Source organism: Gobio gobio (assembly GCF_949357685.1).
Source record: "Gobio gobio genome assembly, chromosome: 20".
NCBI classification, from domain to species: domain Eukaryota; kingdom Metazoa; phylum Chordata; class Actinopteri; order Cypriniformes; family Gobionidae; genus Gobio; species Gobio gobio.
Window position 1 is genome coordinate 5,373,270 of NC_137113.1, and position 20,119 is coordinate 5,393,388.

The 20,119-nt window shown below is 38.8% G+C and overlaps 1 protein-coding gene across 1 annotated transcript in view; it reads left to right on the forward strand.

Moving 5' to 3' along the window:
• The window catches only part of LOC307143784 (alpha-tectorin-like), a 55,909-nt gene that overhangs the window by 24,003 nt on the left and 11,787 nt on the right, over positions 1-20,119 (forward strand). The window contains exons 17-40 of the mRNA XM_079845545.1: positions 1,703-2,083; positions 2,167-2,238; positions 2,445-2,837; positions 2,962-3,067; positions 3,900-4,177; positions 4,253-4,396; positions 7,196-7,338; positions 7,531-7,809; positions 7,908-8,003; positions 8,090-8,243; positions 8,382-8,635; positions 8,728-8,874; positions 8,964-9,543; positions 9,661-10,247; positions 11,584-12,148; positions 12,258-12,862; positions 12,990-13,554; positions 13,733-13,938; positions 14,241-14,450; positions 15,676-15,864; positions 15,954-16,243; positions 18,921-19,192; positions 19,385-19,504; positions 19,607-19,791. Of these exons, the coding sequence (XP_079701671.1) occupies positions 1,703-2,083; positions 2,167-2,238; positions 2,445-2,837; positions 2,962-3,067; positions 3,900-4,177; positions 4,253-4,396; positions 7,196-7,338; positions 7,531-7,809; positions 7,908-8,003; positions 8,090-8,243; positions 8,382-8,635; positions 8,728-8,874; positions 8,964-9,543; positions 9,661-10,247; positions 11,584-12,148; positions 12,258-12,862; positions 12,990-13,554; positions 13,733-13,938; positions 14,241-14,450; positions 15,676-15,864; positions 15,954-16,243; positions 18,921-19,192; positions 19,385-19,504; positions 19,607-19,791 (6,821 nt within the window). The remainder of the gene's footprint in view (positions 1-1,702; positions 2,084-2,166; positions 2,239-2,444; positions 2,838-2,961; positions 3,068-3,899; positions 4,178-4,252; positions 4,397-7,195; positions 7,339-7,530; positions 7,810-7,907; positions 8,004-8,089; positions 8,244-8,381; positions 8,636-8,727; positions 8,875-8,963; positions 9,544-9,660; positions 10,248-11,583; positions 12,149-12,257; positions 12,863-12,989; positions 13,555-13,732; positions 13,939-14,240; positions 14,451-15,675; positions 15,865-15,953; positions 16,244-18,920; positions 19,193-19,384; positions 19,505-19,606; positions 19,792-20,119) is intronic.

A 20,119-nucleotide genomic window follows, 5' to 3' on the forward strand; every position in this document is an offset into this window, starting at 1 on the left:
ACTCACTCACTCACTCACACACTCACATCACACACTCTCACTCTCTCACTCACTCACTCACTCACTCACTCACTCACAGACTCACCAGGGTGTCCGCGGGGTTGTAAAAGGTAGTAAATTAAATTAGCCAAAGTTAAGGGCATTAAAAAGTATTAAAAAGTAATAAACGTCATCTGACGAGGCATTACATTTTCAAGCCCAATTTTTTTTTTTAGATACATTTTCAATTTGTGTTAAGTGCAGGCTTTTTTTCTAAAATTTGTGTGGATTTATTTATATGTAGGACCTGCACAATATCATGTGAGGTGGTGTTCATTCACGCGCGCACTGAAACAAACTGGGTACCTGGCTGGCTTGCTGCCAAACATGTAGCCTACGTGTTCACTTCCTCACATTCTTTAGAGTTGCATATTTTACTTGCTTTAGTTTGTGAAGAGAATGAAATCGCTGTTTCTGAAGAGTGATTATGTGTGTAAGAGCTCTAGTAACCCGAAGAACCCAGAGTATGACGTAAGAGGGAATCCACGGTTGAGTCCAACATCTGGAAATAAAGCAAAACAACAGAGAACAAAATAGCCAAGTATTCCTCAGATACTGCGTTGACACTATTCACAAGTTATAATAATTTCGAGAGCACATGAAGGGAGAATAAGAGTATGTTCTCTCAACACAGAGTATGTTCATGGTGAACACTCAAGACATTCTCAACAGAGCGACAAATCGACGAATCACCATGAAAACGGACGCTAAGAAAAATGGCGCCATACTGCTTCCTTCTTCTTCTATTGTTTAATTCCAATTTACATAACCTACTTAGTGCACATCACTATTTGGTGGATGTGCAGTCATTATTTTCAATATTTTCGTTTAATAAGTAATCTGTGTTCACTGAGAATAAGGATTATATTATTTGTTTGATGCTAACTAATTAAATGCAGACGTGTGAAATGACAAAAAATAAAAAAAATGTTTGAATTGAATTAACATTTAAACATTGCCTTGTTGTAATAGTGCTTTAGAATTAATTAATCATTTTGTGTATTAAATAACTGTAACTATATATATTAATATAACTACATTAATTATATAACATGCATCTGAATACCTCTAAAGCAAACTAACACCTGAACATGAGCTGCTCCGGAGCCAGATATGATCAAAGAGTAAGTTGCTATGGCTACTCACATACCCTGAAACGCCCCTCCATTTTTGGAACCGAAAGTTGAGTTTATCCGCTTACTTACTGTTAAACATACCCAAGTATCTTGAAGACCCCCTGAAGTGCCTCCCATAATCTAAAACGTTAGGCTCATTAAGAGAAAGGTGGATTTATGCTATGCATGTAGATAATGAGATAATGAGAGGTAATGATGAACAGATGAAACGGGCGGAGTAACAGATGGGATGATCAATGATACAGTAACACAGGATGTTAGAGTACACCCGACAGCTACTGTAGAATCAAATTTTAAAGGGAATCACATTATTCATGAGTGTGCACTAATATTAAAACACCATTTTTAATCACCCACTGTATATTTCATGGTTTTAAAGGGATAAAAGGATTTGATTTTCACTTACAAAAACCTTATACATTTGAAGCTTAAAGCAGATGTTGTTGTTCAGACTGACTTGCCTGTTACTAGAGTACTTGTATTACTTATAGAAATTAAACATATTTATTTTGTAATCTCCATAACAGATGCTTTCAGCAATGATCCCTGCTACAACTATGAGTCTCTGGATCGTCCCTGGAGAGCCAACAATGAAAGTGGAGATTACATTTGTGATGAACATTTCTCCTGGAGTGGCTGGTACCGGCTCTTCTACTATGGAATGAACATCCGGATGTCAGAGACCTGTGTTAGTTCATACAGCTGTAACACATACGTCAACCTGTGGCTCAATGATTCTCACCCTCAGATAGAGGATGGAGTGGTGATCAGGGAGGTCTGTGGTAGTTATCATTGGGGAAGCTGCTGTGAATACAAGCCAAACCCCATCAGAGTGAAAGCGTGTCCAGGCAATTACTATGTCTATGAACTTGTGAAACCACAAATCTGGTGTGCTGGATACTGCACAGGTACTGTGCTATTCTCATTTCTTTTAAGTCTTTCAAACTTCTTAAAATTATTTCTGTCATGACATGAATGTCCTTCTTTTTAGATGTCAGCACTATTTCACAGGCAGCTTCCACTGTGAGTCCAGATATATTCACCGGATCCACCATCACCTTCAGTAAGTTGTAAATAATATATGAAAGAATATGCAAATGTTATTAAAAATGATCTCAATAGATACAAATGGTTTTGTGTTACAGTTTAAATGGCAATTTTTATGCTTAAACATTTTCACTATTACACAGTTGCATTGCGTATGAATGATTTAAGAATCTCATGATTATTACTTTTTCTTGTTTTAATCTCATCATCTCTCACTAACAGATGATGACCCGTGCAATAACTACAACATACTCGACAACTACTGGAGAAGCACACTCAATTACTGGAATTACAATGGATACATATCTGATCATGATGACACTCGTGTAGAATGGGATGGCTGGTATCGACTCTTCATGAATGGCTTGAGTGCTCAGATGCCTGAATGGTGTTTTTATTACATGTTATGTGGAGGTTATAGTTCTCTGTATCTTGGTGACTCTCATCCTCGGCTGGAAGATGGAGTCGTTACTCGTGAAATTTACGGCTCTCAGTATGACCAGTGCAGTCGCTACAGATCCAACCCAATCCAAGTCAAAGCTTGTCCTGGAAATTATTATGTCTACAAATTTACCAGACCGACTCTTTCAATCCCAGCGCCTGTATATTGTGCAGGTACATTCATTCATCTTTATTTTTGACATGCTTTTCATGAATTATATTGATTTGTATTCATATTATCTTGAAATGTATTTAATCTGCAATATATAATGTTCTCTTTGTACTTTTTCCACAATAGTGCCTTTCTCCACCCCGAGTGTTGACCCCTGCTACAGCTATACCAGTCTGGATGAGCCTTGGAGAGCCACTGACAACTCTTACAATAATAACAATTATAATATCAGGTGTGATTATAATGTGCAGTGGAATGGCTGGTACAGGCTGTTCTACAATGGTCAAAATGCTCAGATGCCAGAATCATGTGTAAATCAAGGCATGTGTGGCACTTATTATCCACTGTCACTCAACGGCCCTCACCCACAGCTGGAAGATGGAGTGGTCACCCGTCAGGTCTGTTTCTCCGCAGGGGGTGGCTGCTGTAATTACGCATCCCACCCTATTAAAATCAAAGCCTGTCCAGGAAATTACTATGTTTATGAGTTTGTCAAGCCAATAGTGTGTGGAGCTTACTGTGCAGGTGAACATTTACTCATTTGCACTTCAGTCATTTTTTTTTCAGGATTTTTTTTAATGATTGATGTTGATATAAAATGTTCCTAATACCAGATGCCTCAAACCAGTCCATCTCAGATTCTACAACAACAGAGACAATCACATCCATAGAATCCATTACTCCACCAATCACAACCACTGGTAAATATCGTCTTGCTTCCTTTATAAACTCTTATGAGCATCTTTTTGGACATGCATTTTTATTTAACATAATATCTATCTATCTATCTATCTATCTATCTATCTATCTATCTATCTATCTATCTATCTATCTATCTATCTATCTATCTATCTATCTATCTATCTATCTATCTATCTATCTATCTATCTATCTATCTATCTATCTATCTATCTATCTATCTATCTATCTATCTATCTATCTAATGTTTCCACGACAACAGCTCCCCCTGTTGAGCCATGCTACAACTACAATGTTCTGGATGATCCATGGAGAGCCACCAACAATCAACATTCCTCTCAAATAATGTGTGACACTGCGGTCAGCTGGAACGGCTGGTACCGTCTCTTCATTCAGGGTCAGAGCGTTCAGATGCCAGACACATGTGTTGAACAGTTTAGTTGTGGCACTCATGCCCCACTGTGGCTGAACGGAGGACATCCAACAGTTGAGGATGGAGTGGTCACTCGAGACGTCTGCGGTCACTGGGGCAATAATTGCTGCTTTTTCCAATCCAATCCCATTAAAGTCAAAGCCTGTCCAGGAGATTATTATGTCTATGAGTTTGTGAGACCAACTACCTGCAGTTTGGTATACTGTGCAGGTAAATATATTTACATGTGCACATTGTTTATGTAAGAGATAATTGTTTTTATGTAATATTTATCATTTATTTCAGATTCAAGCAACATGAACACTTCCACTACTACGGTCACACCAGAGACAACCATAACCGAAACTACAACAACAGAAACGACAACAACAGAATCTACAAATACAGAAACTACAACAACAGAAACTACAACCATGGAGACTACGACTGGTAATATAATGTATTGATTAAAGGGGCACTTCAGCGCTTGGAAGATTAATGTGTATTTTAACTGGGTCATTTATGTAGTAGAAATGTGAACTTATTTTTGAATTTGGTATCTTCTTGACTGAGAAAAGACAACAAAGTTTTTGTCTCATGTGGATGAAAGACAACAACTCCCAGAATGAACTTGCTTCACGGCCCTACGAGGCCACTCCCTACACTGCCTCCACTGTCGTTTTGATCTTCATAATTATACAATCATTTCGTTCAGTTAGAGCAGTGGTTCTCAACATTTTTTCAGTGATGTACCCCCTGTGAAATATTTTTTCAGCCAAGTACCCCCTAATCAGCGCAAAGCATTTTTGGTTGGAAAAAAAGACTTAAAACAGAGCACTGTGCTATCAGTGTCTGATTTATTAAACTTTGGAACAGATAAACACACACAAAATTCAAACATTTGAAAAAAATTTACTATTTCAAATATTTTAAATGATAATAATCCATGACTAAATGTATTGGAAATATTTCTCATCACTAAAATGTAGTGATTCAAACTAATGTAGTGAAAACAGTGACCATATTTCTGAAATGGAAAACGGGGAAATGTCCTATTTGAGTGGTCAAAATACCACTCAAATCTCATTTGTTATTATATTTTAATTAAAAAACAGGGACACTACATTTTTGAATGTTTTTGTTGTTGGTGTGGAGTCCTATTATATTAGTATATTATTATTAACATTACTAAGTATTATGATTTAGTTTGATTATTAGGATTTTTGGTCTGGATTTAATACAATAAAAAAACAAAAAACAAACAAACAATGAAAACAGTTCATGGTAAGCTAACCATTGTAAATAAGCAGTTCAAAACAATATTGTAACACAAATTAACAAAAACACATTACAAAAATAAAATAAATATGATAAATAAAACTATTCAACAAATATTGTAACATTTTATAATTGTATTTAAGTTTATACTATATAAATTAGTTTTTTTACTTCAAAAGTTTTACGTTTATGCTTGGGAATTATTCTTACTATCCTTAATTGGTCTTGTTATTTAGCATTTTAGGATTATTTTAAGCAGAAAGTATATGTATTCTGCACATGTATTGGTTGCAAGTGTAATTGTTTGGGGTTAGGGTTTTCATATTTAAGTTATAGTTCAGATGTGTGGTAATCACTGCGTTGTGACTGCTGAACTTTTGGGGACAAAACAATCCCCCACCTTGTTGAGGCTCTGTTATAAAGCACATATAAACAATATTACTTTAAATTAAAAACAAATAGTTAGTATGTTACTACCTTGAAAGCGACAACGAGGTTTCTTTTGATATTTGACGATATAATGGCGCTCTGTCCACTCTCGACTCGGTACGTTGAAGTAGTAGCGGGCGGCGCGCGTGCGTGCGACCAAGTAGAGTCAGCGTAGCAGCTGTATGTTGGTTGGCCGCTTTTTTCCAATATATTGTTTGTTATATATATTGGTTGTTTGGAATGAGCTGTAGAACGGGGACATTTCCGGGGACAACTCCAGTTGGGGACAGATCATTAAAAACCGGGACTGTCCCCGGGAAACGGGGACGTCTGGTCACCCTATCGTTGATCCAAGTGACTGAGGGGATACTAGGCGGAAAATGACAGGTTGGGTCAAACCATCCTGGTATGGGGGAGACTCTGGGTTTTTAGGATAATGAAATTGAATAGCCTACTGAATATAAAATTCATTTTATGAACTTATACTTATATTTTCCTGAAATATTTATTAAATAATTATTTTTAAAGGATTTTTACATGGATGCTACTTTTTAAATACATGTAGGCTATATTTTAAAATCTCACGTACCCCCTGGAGTGCCTTCACGTACCCCCAGGGGTACGCGTACCCCCATTTGAGAACCACTGAGTTAGAGAATAAACACTACAATTAAAAACTGAACGTATCTTTTCAATAAAGTGTGAGTGAGCCAAACGAAAGTCACAGGACAAACGCTGCAGGAGTCAGATTTCATTCATCACGAGAGCTGAGCAGAGCTGAGGTGAGCGTGGCTGTCATTCTCAGCATGTGTTCAATCTGGCGCGTTATCAGATCATGCCTATGGAAGTTTAACTTTCATAAAAATTCAATGAAAAGTTTTCAGATTGCATATGGAAGCTAAACTTTCATAGGAATTCACTGAAAAGTTGAAACACTCAGATTGCTCCGCACCGTTCCGTTATTAATGCCCGATCCGAGCGGCCGTGCGCATTTGCATTCTGTGAGTGAGATCTCTCCCCTGTGGGCGGGTTGATTACATGCGGAACTAACTCCTTCTTCTGGCTGTAGTTTTTAGCCTCTGGCCAAAAAAATCTCAGATGACACAAAATGACGATATTTGCGTCATCAGAGGATTTTTTTCCAGAAATAAAATGCATAATTCTCTCGTCTCAGGGGGATATGAAAGTACCATAATTTGAATATACTACCGGGTTTCTACTGATACAATGCTAAATCGCTGAAGTAACTCTTTAATGTATAATGAGCAAATCATATCCATGTTATGTGTTTGTAATGCATGTAAATAATTTAAAATAATTTGTAAAGGCATATAGGCTATTATATTATAAATTATATTAAGGTGATTCAGCCATAGGCACAAGGTCAAAGGTAATCACAGCCATGCTTATATATGGCCACAGTGCTGTATCATATGCATTTCATTATGCAGAGAATACAAATATTATGATGGGGACACTAAGGTAAATTAAATTGTCTATGATATAATTAATACATTTTCAATACTGTTTTTTTTTCTTCAGACAAAAGCATCAATTTTACAAGCCGATTTTATCCATTTGGAGCTGGAGATTCAGTGAATGGACGCAGTGATGATGGGAGTTCATCCGTTATATACCTCCAGCAGCCATTCATATTTTTTGGGCAAACATACAACCAAATTTATGTAAGTCAATCTGATATGAGAGGATATTGGATTATGAGTGTCTAAAACCTTTGTCTATAAACATTGTACTCTTGGAGAAAAAGTTAATGAAAAAATGACAGTTCACTGCAGTTTAAATTACTGTTATAAACAATTTTGCATATTTTATAAGAATCCTGCACATGGTAATCAGTCCTCTTTTATTTAACATAGGTTAACAACAATGGACACTTGACTTTTGATGGGGCATGGCACAGCTACAGTCCAAACCAGTTCCCAGCTTATGGAGGGAAAGACCTCATTGCTCCTTTCTGGATAGATATTGACAACCGCTGGAATGGTGTTATCTCATATCAACAGTACACCTCTGGTAATGTCCTTACACAGGCGACCCAAGACATAAACCAATACTTCCCTGACTTGAGTTTCTCTGCTTCATGGGTCTTTGTTGCAACATGGGATAGAGTTGCATACTTCTCCAATTCAGGAACAGTAAGTAGCCCAGTTTGAAAAATAGAAACGAGTTTACTACATTTTATTGCTTCGCTTAACTCAGAATTTGATTATTATTTTATTTAAATTTTTTTCAGGAAACATCTTTCCAAGTGGTTTTGATTTCAAATGGCCATCTCTCATTTGTTGTAATGAACTATGGTGCAATCGCTTCAACGCAACGATATGTACAGGTATGCACAAGATGACAGATTGTTAAGATGTGTTGAATTGTTTATGACTAACTAATCAGACATTTGGATGTCTTTCTTATCATTAGGCTGGTTATGACACCATTGACTCAAGTCACCATTTCTCAATTACTGGATCACTCCAGAATGGCATCACAAGCCTGCCAAACAGCAGTAATATCAATGTGCCAGGCAGATGGGCCTTCAGAACAGATCATGGAACACGGGGTTGTCAATTGAATGGTAACAGTGTTTTCCTGACTGTATGCAGTATTTGCTATTTGCTGGAAGACTATGAATGACCTATTCAAATGTGATTATATCATGTAGAAATTACACAAATTATTTTTTATATGTATATTCATAAACTCTTTGTTATAGGTTTTCCAGTGCAGCTGGGAGATTCCTTCTGGAATGATGCCACCTGTCAGCAGAGATGCACCTGTACCAGAAGAGGCATCCAGTGCAGCTTTGAGCCCTGCACTTATTCCCAAGCTTGTCGTCCAGCAGCTTTCCAATACTCTTGTCAGAACATTCAGAGACAAACATGCACCATCTCCGGTGATCCTCACTACTACACCTTTGACAATCAGATATTTCACTTTCAAGGAACCTGCACGTATGTTTTGTCTGAGGTTAGTAATGATGGTAATGTTGCTGACTTTCTATTTATTGTAGAAGAGATTGTACAGTCTTTTACTGATTCTGAATTTGTATCATTGTTTAGGCTTGTGGAAATGGTTTACCATACTATCGCATTGAGGGCAAAAATGAGCATAGGGGGAGTACACATGTGTCATGGACTCGGATGGTCAGAGTATTTGTCTATAACGAAGAAATTGAATTGGTCAAAGATCACAATTATGAGGCAAAGGTAATTATCACTGTATTACTGTAATGTTGATTTCAGTTCAGCCATCCATCCATATTACTAATTTATTTATTTTTTTCAACATTGTCAAGGTTAACGGGACCTTTATAGCAACACCATTCACCCTCAACAATGGCTCCATCCAAGTCTATCAGTCAGGTTTTTCCTTGGCCATCAGCACAGATTTTGGTCTCCTAGTGACCTATGATGCATACAGCTATGTTACCATCTCTGTACCTTATGACTACCAGAATGCCACATGTGGTCTGTGTGGGAACTATAACCTACACCCTGAAGATGACTTCCGTTCAGTCTCCGGGGAGATCTTGAGCTCCGATGTTGACTTTGCCAACTCTTGGAAGGTAGAGGGGGACACAGATCCTGAATGCCATGATGTCAGATGCACAGGTCTCGCTTGTGCAGTTTGTACCAGCAGTGAAATGAGCCTTTACAGTGACACAAACCACTGTGGAATCCTAGGAAATGTTTTAGGGCCTTTTGCATCTTGTCACTCTGTGTTTTCACCACAGACCTACATAGAAAACTGTGTCTATGATCTTTGCTTAGGAGGAGGGTACCAGCCTATTCTGTGCCAGGCTCTCAGTGTGTATTCTGCTCAATGCCAACAACAGGGTGTACAACTAAGACAGTGGAGACAACCAGAATTTTGTGGTAAGTGCCTTGTTATTTTTTTATTACAAGTAAGTTTAGCATTTCAGTATATAACTGAAATATTTGTGCAAGATGCAGAGTTTGACCCATTTTCTTATTTCTGCCCTCCATTTCCAGAAATCATATGCCCTGAGAGTCACAGTCATTTTGAGTCTCATGGAACAAGCTGTCCTGCAACTTGCAGCAACCCATCTGCCCCAATAAATTGTCCATTGCCCAATCAGGAGAGCTGTATGTGTAATGATGGGTACGTCCTCAGTGCTGGACAATGTGTGCCTCAAGTGAACTGTGGCTGCACATTTGAGGGCTTCTATTACTCTGAGGGACAATCAGTAGTTTTGGATGAGGACTGTGGGAGACAATGTGTTTGCAGTAACAGGTCAATGGTCTGTTATCATCACCAGTGTGGTCCAGCAGAGGTGTGTGGACTCCATAACGGTGTGAGGGGCTGCAGACCCATTAGTTATGCTACCTGTTCGGTTGAAGGCCTGGGTTCCTACCATACATTTGATGGACAAACTTTCAGATACCCAGGAGCTTGTGGACTGACCCTTGCAAGAGTAATGGGGCAATCCCAACTGCCATACTTTGTTTTGACAGTGGAGAAAGTACCCAGAGGCCTTCAAGACTTTTCCAGGTTCCTAAATTTTGAGGCAGGAGGAACTCATGTTTCCATTGAATTGGGAGAAGGTAGCAATGTACAGGTTAGCTAAATCATCTTAGCTTTTCATTTATTTGTAGCAGTTTAACTATATAATTTCAAACTCATATGCTATAAAAGTATTATTGTTGTATTAAAAACAATTTAACTATATTATTTCAAACTCATATGCTATATTAATTGGTAACACTACAATAAGTTATTTTTTTTTAACATTAGTTAATTAAATAGTTAACATGAACTAACAATGAAAAATACTTCGAAAGCATTTATGAATGTAGTTAGTTTAAGGATTAGTTCACTTCAAAATGAACATTTCCTAATAATTTACTCAACCGCATCTCATCAAAGATGTTCATGTTTTTTTTTCTTCCTTCAGTCGAAAAAAAAAAGAAGTTTTTTGAGGAAAACATTCTAGAATTTTGCTCCAATGCTTTGAAGGCCTTCAGAGGGCTCTGCACGATCCCAGCCGAGAAATAGGGTCTTATCTAATGAAACCATTGGTCATTTATATATATATATATATATATATATATATATATATATATATATATATATATATATATATATATATATATATATATATATATATATATATATATACTTTTTAACCACAAATGCTGAACTTGTTCTGCATTTGCACAACGTATGACATCATCACATCGGAAAGGTCAGGCCCGTGACGTATGTGGAAGTAAAATAAGGTAAATAAAGGTAAAACAACAATGTCTGACAATTTTAAAGTTGGAGGAGAACATGAGATTTTTTCGGCACTGGGTCGGTACTTCCACCTACGTCACTGACGTGACCTTTCCAACGTGATGACGTCATATTTCGTGAAGAAGCACAACCTGAAGTCAATCGATCGACCGATCGCTTCGCTATATAAGACACTATTTCTCGGCTGGGATCGTGCAGAGCCTCTGAAGCCCTTCCTTTGAAACTGCATTGATTTGGACCTTCAATCCGTTGCTGCCTTTGAAGTCCATTACGTGGAGAAAAATCCTGGAATGTTTTCCTCAAAAAACTTAATTTATTTTCAGCTGAAGAAAGAAAGACATGGACATCTTGGATAAGATGGGGGTGAGTAAATTATCAGGAAATTTTCATTTTGAAGTAAACCAATCCTTTCATTTCAGCATTTACTAATATTGTTCAAATCTAAAGTTTTATCTGCTAATATTATTTAATGAACCTGAGCTAACAAACTAAAAACAAACAGTTGTATTTTTATTAACTAAGCTTAACAAAGATTAATAAAAACTGTAACAAATATATTGCTCATAGTAGTTAATGTTATTAAATGTATTAACAAACATTAAATAATGGAACTTTATTTTCAAGTGTTACCAATCAATGAACTTTTATATTCTCCTCAGGTGGATGGACAGATGGTTGGCCTACCCATCAGTGTTGGTTCCAGTCAGATCCGCATCTATCACAGTAGTGTGAGAGGTTTTGTTTTAGAGACGAACTTTGGAGTGACTGTTAGAGCTGACTGGCCACACATTGTCCGAATCACAGCTCCAACCACATACAATGGTACACTTGGAGGTCTGTGTGGGAACTTGAATGGAAACATTAATGATGAATTCTACAGCCCAAATGGTGTCCTGCTGGATGACTCCCAGCTATTTGCAGATAGCTGGCGTGACGGATCCCTGTCAGCCCAATGTGAGGACCCAGCTGACATTTGGGAACCAGGACTTTATCAGAACAGGAGTGAGTTCAGAGAGCTCTGCAGCATCATGGCAGTGAATGATGGACCATTTGCAGAGTGCAGCAGAACACTAGACCCTTGGCAGCGGATTGAAGATTGCATTCAGATGCTACAGCAGACAGAGGGTGCAAGGGAGGCTCTATGTGAAGCCCTGCGAGGGTATACACTGCACTGCCAACAGAATGGCATTGCAGTTGGAGAGTGGAGGAGTGTCACCCACTGTGGTTAGTATCTTGTGATGTGATAAGATTTTCAGAAATAAAAGTATATAGCTTCTTCAAAATGCTGATAATTCATTATCTTTTCCATCCCGTTTTGTCTTAATTATCCCAGATCCCAACTGTCCAGCAAATACCCATTTTGAGCTGTGTGGCACATCCTGTCCTGCGTCCTGCCCTAGCCTCTCATTTCCCTTCCAGTGCACTCTGCCATGCCAGGGGGGATGCCAGTGCAATGATGGACTAGTGCTGGATGGAGATCGCTGTGTTCCCCCCACTGGCTGCGGCTGCCACTATCATGGCCGTTATCGGCAGCCTGGAGAGCAGTTCTGGCATGGTGAAGAGTGCCAGTTCCTGTGTGTCTGTAATGGAATCACTGGTAACGTCCGTTGTACGCCATCATCTTGCAGTGAACAGGAAATCTGCCGTGTGGTGGAGGGGGAGTATGGCTGCCATCCTCATCCACATGGTAACTGTTATGCTTCTGGAGATCCCCACTATATCTCTTTTGATAGAACCTACTTTGACTTTCAAGGCACATGCCGATATGTGCTGGCCACAGTATGTAATGATACTCGTGGACTTCCACACTTCAATGTGGAAGCAAGAAATGAAGCATGGAATGGATGGCCTGTGTCAATAACTGTTGAAGTATTTGTCAATGTCTCTGGGCACCTTGTGCACATGTCACAGGGCATGAACAGTTACTCTGCTGTTAAGGTATGCAAGTCCCAATCACTTTAATTTGCCATTGGCATTGAGTATATGTGATATGAAAAACATTGTTGTAATTAATAATAAGAATGTTTTTATAAACTCCTATAAGCTCCTCTTTTTCTTCAATTAGGTTGATGATGAGACCAGAAACCTCCCTGTCTATCTTGACTCTGGTCGGGTATCTGTCTACTCCACAGGACAGTTTGTCTATGTCTCGACTGACTTTGGTTTCAGTGTCAGTTATGGTGGCTCCTGGCAGGTAAACATTGTTGTGCCAGCCAACTACAGTGGAGTTACGTGTGGCATCTGTGGCAACTTTAACGGCCATACGGAGGATGACTTCCTCACTCCTTCAGGTGCTCTGGCTCCTTCAATAGATCAGTTTGGTGCAGAATGGATGGTTGAGGAGGACTTGTCATGCAGAAATGGCCATGGGGATGGTTCTGGCCATTGCCAAGATGAGAGCACAACTCTGATCTCACAAGCCTTGTGTGGGATCATCAGAGACAATCAGGGTCCCTTTAGCTTCTGCCATGGTTCTGTAGATCCACAGGCCTATTTTGATAACTGTGTGTTTGATGTGTGCATTTCTGGGAACCATAATGATGTCTTGTGTCGCTCTATCCAATCCTATGTGAGTGCTTGTCAATCTGTAAATGCCATGGTCTACCCCTGGAGAGAACGTGCATCCTGTGGTAAGTGACTCGAGGTGTGGCTGAGATATTAAAAAGACCAGTGCAATTAAACTACATTTTAATTTATTTTCCTTATTCAAGGTGTTTTCATTTAATCTCAAATATTTAATATTGTACATATTATTAATACAATTTATGTTTCATATACACTAAATGCATTTTGTTGTTGCATTTCCAGTAATGAACTGCTCATCAAACACCCCAAACAGTCATTATGAGGTGTGTGGCACAGACTGTGGTCACACATGCGCCAGCAGCATAGATGCTAGTTGTGAACACACATGCTCAGAAGGTTGTTTCTGTGATGCGGGATTTGTGAGGAGTGGAGGACTCTGTGTACATGTGGAACAATGTGGCTGCTTGTATGATGGATTCTACTTTCATGTGAGGATTAAAACATTATGTTTTTATGTCTAGTTTTAAGACTTATTATATTTGGCAGTGGATAAGGGGAAGCATATCCATAGCATTTTATGGCAACATACATCATCTCCAACATTTAAATAAAAACTCTGGTGGTGCCATAGTACAAAGATGGTTACAACATAGTACTCCGATATATGCCATATATATTGCATTTACTTCTAAAAACTACATGGTGTTCCCATGATTTTTTTAATGTAAAAATACTCACTGATGTTCTGTTATGGAAATGTAAAGTTTGTTGTGATTTTTTATTTTTGTAGATTGGTGAACAGTTCTGGGATTCAACATGTTCCCACCGTTGTCAGTGTTTTGCTCCGAATGATCTGCGCTGCACTGCATCTTCCTGCCCAGCAGCCATGGAGTGTGCGGTCAGAAATGGACATCGTGACTGCTACAGTCCAATGTCCACGTGCACAGTCTGGGGCGACCCCCACTACATCACCTTTGATGGGGCTGTGGCCCACTTTCAGGTATGAACTGGTAAATGTTATGTGTAGATAAACATACACAAATCAGAATGAATCATTTTAATAATCCAGGGGAATATACAGGAGAAAACCAACAAGGCAAGTATGCAAAAATATTAACAAGACTGAACAAATAACTGAGAGGAACTAAGGGCTAATGCTGGCCACAGACTTTTTAAGCCCCGATTTTGGGCCCAATTTGCACCCCCAATGTTTGTTGCATCCAAATTTTTTGTTCAAAACAATCCTCAATTTTGTGGTGTCATTATGATTATTTTACTGATCGAGTCAGAACCTCCCCAATCCCAAATTGTAAATATCAAAAATGTTTGACATTTACAACTCTTGATCAGGCTCCCTCCGACGGGATACCCGCAATGGCCAATGGGAGTGAGCAGACTTTACCAACCAGATGTGGCGTGCTTTTACAGCTGAAACATGTCAGCCACAAACTCGTCACGAAAACTCACACAGCAAAGTATAAACCGCTTTTAAAACGTCTTCTCAGCCAAGATTTCACTTATATTCTTTTTCTCCTTTTATAACCGACTTCAGTTTTCAATTTACGAAGAAAGTATAGCACCTCTCGCAGTTTAAAACACTTACACTACATCCAACGACATCCAACGTCATCGCCGCACCAGTTACGCTTTTCCGTAAGTTGTACAGTATATGGAAGGCGGTCCACCTGAAGCTAGATATTTTACTTTATAACTTGTTAAATATGGATATTTTTCTACACAAACCCATCGATTCACTTCAGAAGGCCTTTATTAACCCCCAGACCCGTGGAATACTTTTATAATTGATGGACACACTTTTTGGGCTTCAAATTTTGGGCTGCCATTATAATTCTTGGAAGAGCCAGGACATATTTTAATATAATTCTGATTGTATTCATCTGAAAAAACGAGTCGTAATACAGTCATATACATCTAGGATGGCTTGAGGGTGAGTAAATTGTGTGGTAATTTTCATTTTTGGGTGAACTATCCTTTTAACTGTTGTTTTGTGTCCCACTAATGGGGAACAACTGAGTCAACAGTCAAGTTTTTTTCAAAGGAGCATTATTGGTCTTAGAATATGTCAACAAGTTTGACTGCAAATGTATTTCAAAAATATATGAAGATTATTTGATTTATAAATGTATGCAATGTATAGGAAGATATTTCTGTTAGGGAAGTCAAAGTAATAATGAAGTCTATGTGTACTGTGTCAATCCTACCAGGGAACGTGTTCGTATGAGATTGCCCAGACCTGCGGTAATGTTACAAACGGTGATCTGGAGTTCCGTGTGGTGGCCACCAACAGGCACCGGGGGAACATGGTGGTGTCATTTGTGTCTGCAGTCGATGTTTGGTTGTCTCAGCATGGACAACTGACAAACATCACTATTGGACAGAACAGGAAAGTTAAAGTAAGTTACACTTTAAATAACGTCAGTAAAAATAATCTTCTATTACTTTCTTTCTTTTCTTATGTTGAAATGTTCTAATTCCCCTCCAGGTTAATGGAAATTCTATCGACACACCAGCTTATCAAATCAATGATCTTGTAGAGGTACATGAGGAGCAGGGATTTGTAATTCTAAATGCATTCAATGAATTAATTGTCCATTTTGATGGACATAGCAGCCTTCTAGTCAGAGTGAGCGAGAGATTCTATGGATCTCTGTGTGGAATGTGTGGAAATTTCAATGGTAATCCTGCGGACGACAAAGCTCTGCCCAGTGGAGAACTCGCATCTGATGACATTTCCTTTGGCCGCAGCTGGAAATCAGACACCAGCATTCCAGGGTAAGAACCACAAGACTTTAGGACAGTAATTTTACCTGTTGAATTGTGATAAAAAAAAATGTGTCTCGGGTTTGTTTTGATAGAGGAAAAAAGGTTATTTGTGGAGTTCTTGCAGCTCAAACAGTAGGGCATGACACTATCAAAGGCAAAGCCATTGGTTTGATTCCCAGGGAATACATGAACTGATAAAATGTATATATAGAAAACAATGCAAGTCAATTTGGATAAAAGTGTCTGGCAAATGCAGAAAAGTAAATGGAATGAGAGAAAGAAACCCTGCATAAATACATTCATTGATTTATTATTGACTGGTTCATATTCCAGCTGAACCAAGAGGCCTTTCTGTATGGGGTTTGCAGGCTGGGTTTCCAATGGCATGCAGGTTAGGTTAATTTGATGCACTACATTTCCAATAGAGTAAGTTTGAGTGTCCCAGGCACTAAGGTTACACACACTATTGCGCTCTCAGGCTACGTCTACATTAATCCGAATACAGTTTTCATTTCAAAACGCTAGCCTTTTTTAAAAGTTTCTCATCCCCGCATCACAAAACGCTAAATTCACCTTACTGCACACACTTAAAACATCATCAAGGCTCACTGAGATGGTACAGACATCACGCAATTATTCTAGCAGGATAATTTTATTTAGCAAAATATCTCCCCATTCACTGATTGCACTCACTCACCATTATGTTTGGTCTAAAACGCAAATGTGCTCATGTTTTGACACAGGACAGCAAATGCAAGTACATTTTCTGTCATCCTTGCAGGACTGTGATAGAAGTGTGCAAACAAGTAATATTTTATCAACTGTGTGAAAGTGAATAGCACACAACTGGCACAATAGCCGTATAAACATACATTTCTTTTGGTTTAATATGCGTCACATGACTAAACATGCGTCATCGTGTTCAAATGCCTCCGCCTTCACAGTCCACACTACAACGTGGAAACTGCGTTTTCAAATTTATCCATTTTGGAGAGTGTTTTCAAAAATGCCATCTCAGTGTGGATGGAAAGCCAAAACGGAGAGAAAAAGATGCAGTTTCAACGAAAACGTATTAGTGTGGACAAGGCCTCAGTGCTGCTTAGGGTTGCATCAATTAAGGACTTTTAAAGGGTATGTATTCGCTGTATCAGCTGTGCTGAATGACTCTGTTGATGACTCTGCTCTAGCTTAATGGGAGCAACCAAAAGGAAGAGAGAGATTGTGTAAATTTCCATCCATTAGCCCAAAAACCGGAAACTAATGACTTGGTCAAAAGGAATTCTGCGTGTAAGCCTTTTCAGCCTTTCGGTGAAGTTCTCTTAATTTATTGATATCTCATTTTAAATCTGACTCCATTAATAATTTTATCTGACTCCAATTCTAAGTGACTCCATAAAGTGTGCTACATTTAGAGTTTATCAGCTGATTTTACGATTAGTTGCAATTTAATTTAGATCGTTGATTTTCTTTGTATCTTCCTAGTTTTTATATTCGTTCATCGAGAGACCCTAAATCGCAGAGAGACATGACGCGTCCGGATCCGCGCGCTCATGGGCACAAAACGGTTACTTCTGTAATTAGTCAGAGGGTGTAGAGTGAATATTTTACCTTTAAGTGGTTGCACATGCTCACTCAACAAAAAGTGTAATTTTAGTAATATTCACGGACTACAACTTGCCAATCCAGCGATAGTCAGAAATCGGAATATCGCGCACGCTGCGCTCCATGCTTCAGTCGTGGCGTCATCGGTGTGATCTATCATAACCCTAGATTTTGCAGTAATAAAGGAGTATACATCGATCCATACTAGAATAATGATTTCGGAACCATACAAGAGAAATCAAGATTAACATTTATTTTGGCCAGACAGGAAAAGTAAATACGTAAACAAGAATCCATGGTACACAACTGATCAGCGTAAAAACATAAAACACAATTGTAAAGCAATATGAAAATAATTTAAAAGAGTCATCATGTCTGGCACATCTACATGCAGTTTGCACGGGGGGTCTGACTACAGAGTATTCCCCCAGAGAGTTAGAACATCCAGCCTTAAATACTCCAACTAGAACAAAAGGGTTGTAAATATTTGCAACACCCCCACCTGGTTTTGGGGGAGTGGATCAGATATCTTTGAAGAGACTACTCAAAGGAGAACTGAATTCTCATTAGTTTTCCAATCTTTCTAATACTACCAGTGACTGCAGTGAAACTGAGACCATTTTACCATTCGCACTAAGACCTTTAAAAAGACATCAAACATGAAAAGGATAAAACAATAGATTTACAAAATACATCATCACTGGTATATCTGGATTTGGTGACTTGAAAACAGGGCAAGGAGAGGGCAAAATGGGGAGGGGGGAGAAATGTTTGTCAGGGTGTTGTCCCACAGTTTCTGTGAGATCTTCTCTCAAGATTAGTGACTTTTATTTTTCAATTGCTGGGGTGTGGATCTAAGATTTTGTCTTAGCACCAAAACCGATTCTTACAATTGTCTTTCAAATGTTGATATTTCGCTAATGTTCAATTTGTTTAATGTTCAACTTCTTTACTTTTGTTTACTTTAGTATTTAGTATCGCCACTAAATGTCCAATGTTAAACAAAGTGTAGAAGCACTGCTTTATCCAAATGATGAAATAGTATAAGCATATAACTGACCTGAAGTTTCCTTGTATTGTTCAGCTGTGGTGCCAGAGACCAGACCGGTAATGCTGATGAGTGTCCATCGAAGCAGAGGTATTCTGATCTCTGTAGTATTATCACCAACACCACTGGCCCCTTCCAGAACTGCCATCTTCATGTTGACCCTGCACCTTACTACTACTCTTGTGTGTATGATCTGTGTCTCTACACACGTGCAAATGGCATGCTATGTTCAGCTGTTGAGGCCTATGAGACAGCTTGTGCCATCTTGGAGATACAGATCCCAGAATGGCGCTCAGGTCTGCAGTGTGGTAAGTCAAAATCATATTTTTAGCATAGAATATTTTATGATTTTGTCACTAGTGTTACCAAAATGTAGGTGGCTGAACTAACCTGAAAACTAACCTTTAGAGAAAGAGGCAATTAGGCAGCAATATCTATATTAAACCATGGGTAAACATATCTTTGTGTTGTATTTCATCTATCTGTGTTTTTCCTCTTAGATGCGAGAGATCGCTGTTCTGAGCTCGGCTGCTCTGAGAATGAATGGTGTGGGAAGAAAAATGGTGTTTATGGCTGTTTATGTAACGATGACCAACCCAGACCACAACCTGACTCTTTTGGTTGGTATTATTCAACAAACAAATATGAAATATAATTTTTTTTGGTTATTAATTGCTTTTTATAATAATTCTGACAATCTTTTTTCTCTTTTTCCCTCTCAGATTTCTCAGAAACCTGTGAAAGCAGCTCTGGCTCCATGTCTGTGTCTCGCTGTCAGCTCTTTGAGGCTGGTTTTCCAGCTGATGTCTTACACCTCAATGATCCCAGCTGCAACGGAACGGTCCGTAATGGCAGAGTGGAATTCCATTATGATAATGTTGGACACATCTGTGGTACAAATCTTGCGGTAGGTTTACCAATGTATAATCAAATACATCATCCAAATATTTGCAGTTTCTGTTTGAACCAACACAGTTTGATCTGACCACTTGGGGAATCTCTCTCACCCCTTTTCTACCAGTATGAACCGGGTGCTAGTTCAGAGCTAGTGCTATTGCCGGTTTAGAGTTGGTTCGACTGACTAACCTTCTAAGAACCAGTTTGCGTTTTCACGGGTTAGAGAGCCACCACAGAGCCAGGTCTTGCTTCACTGTATACGTCTCATCTTTCCCAGCAATGCTAGCATAACAGCAGCAAACACACCAGGCTTGTTCGAGCTGCATTGGCGCTAGACA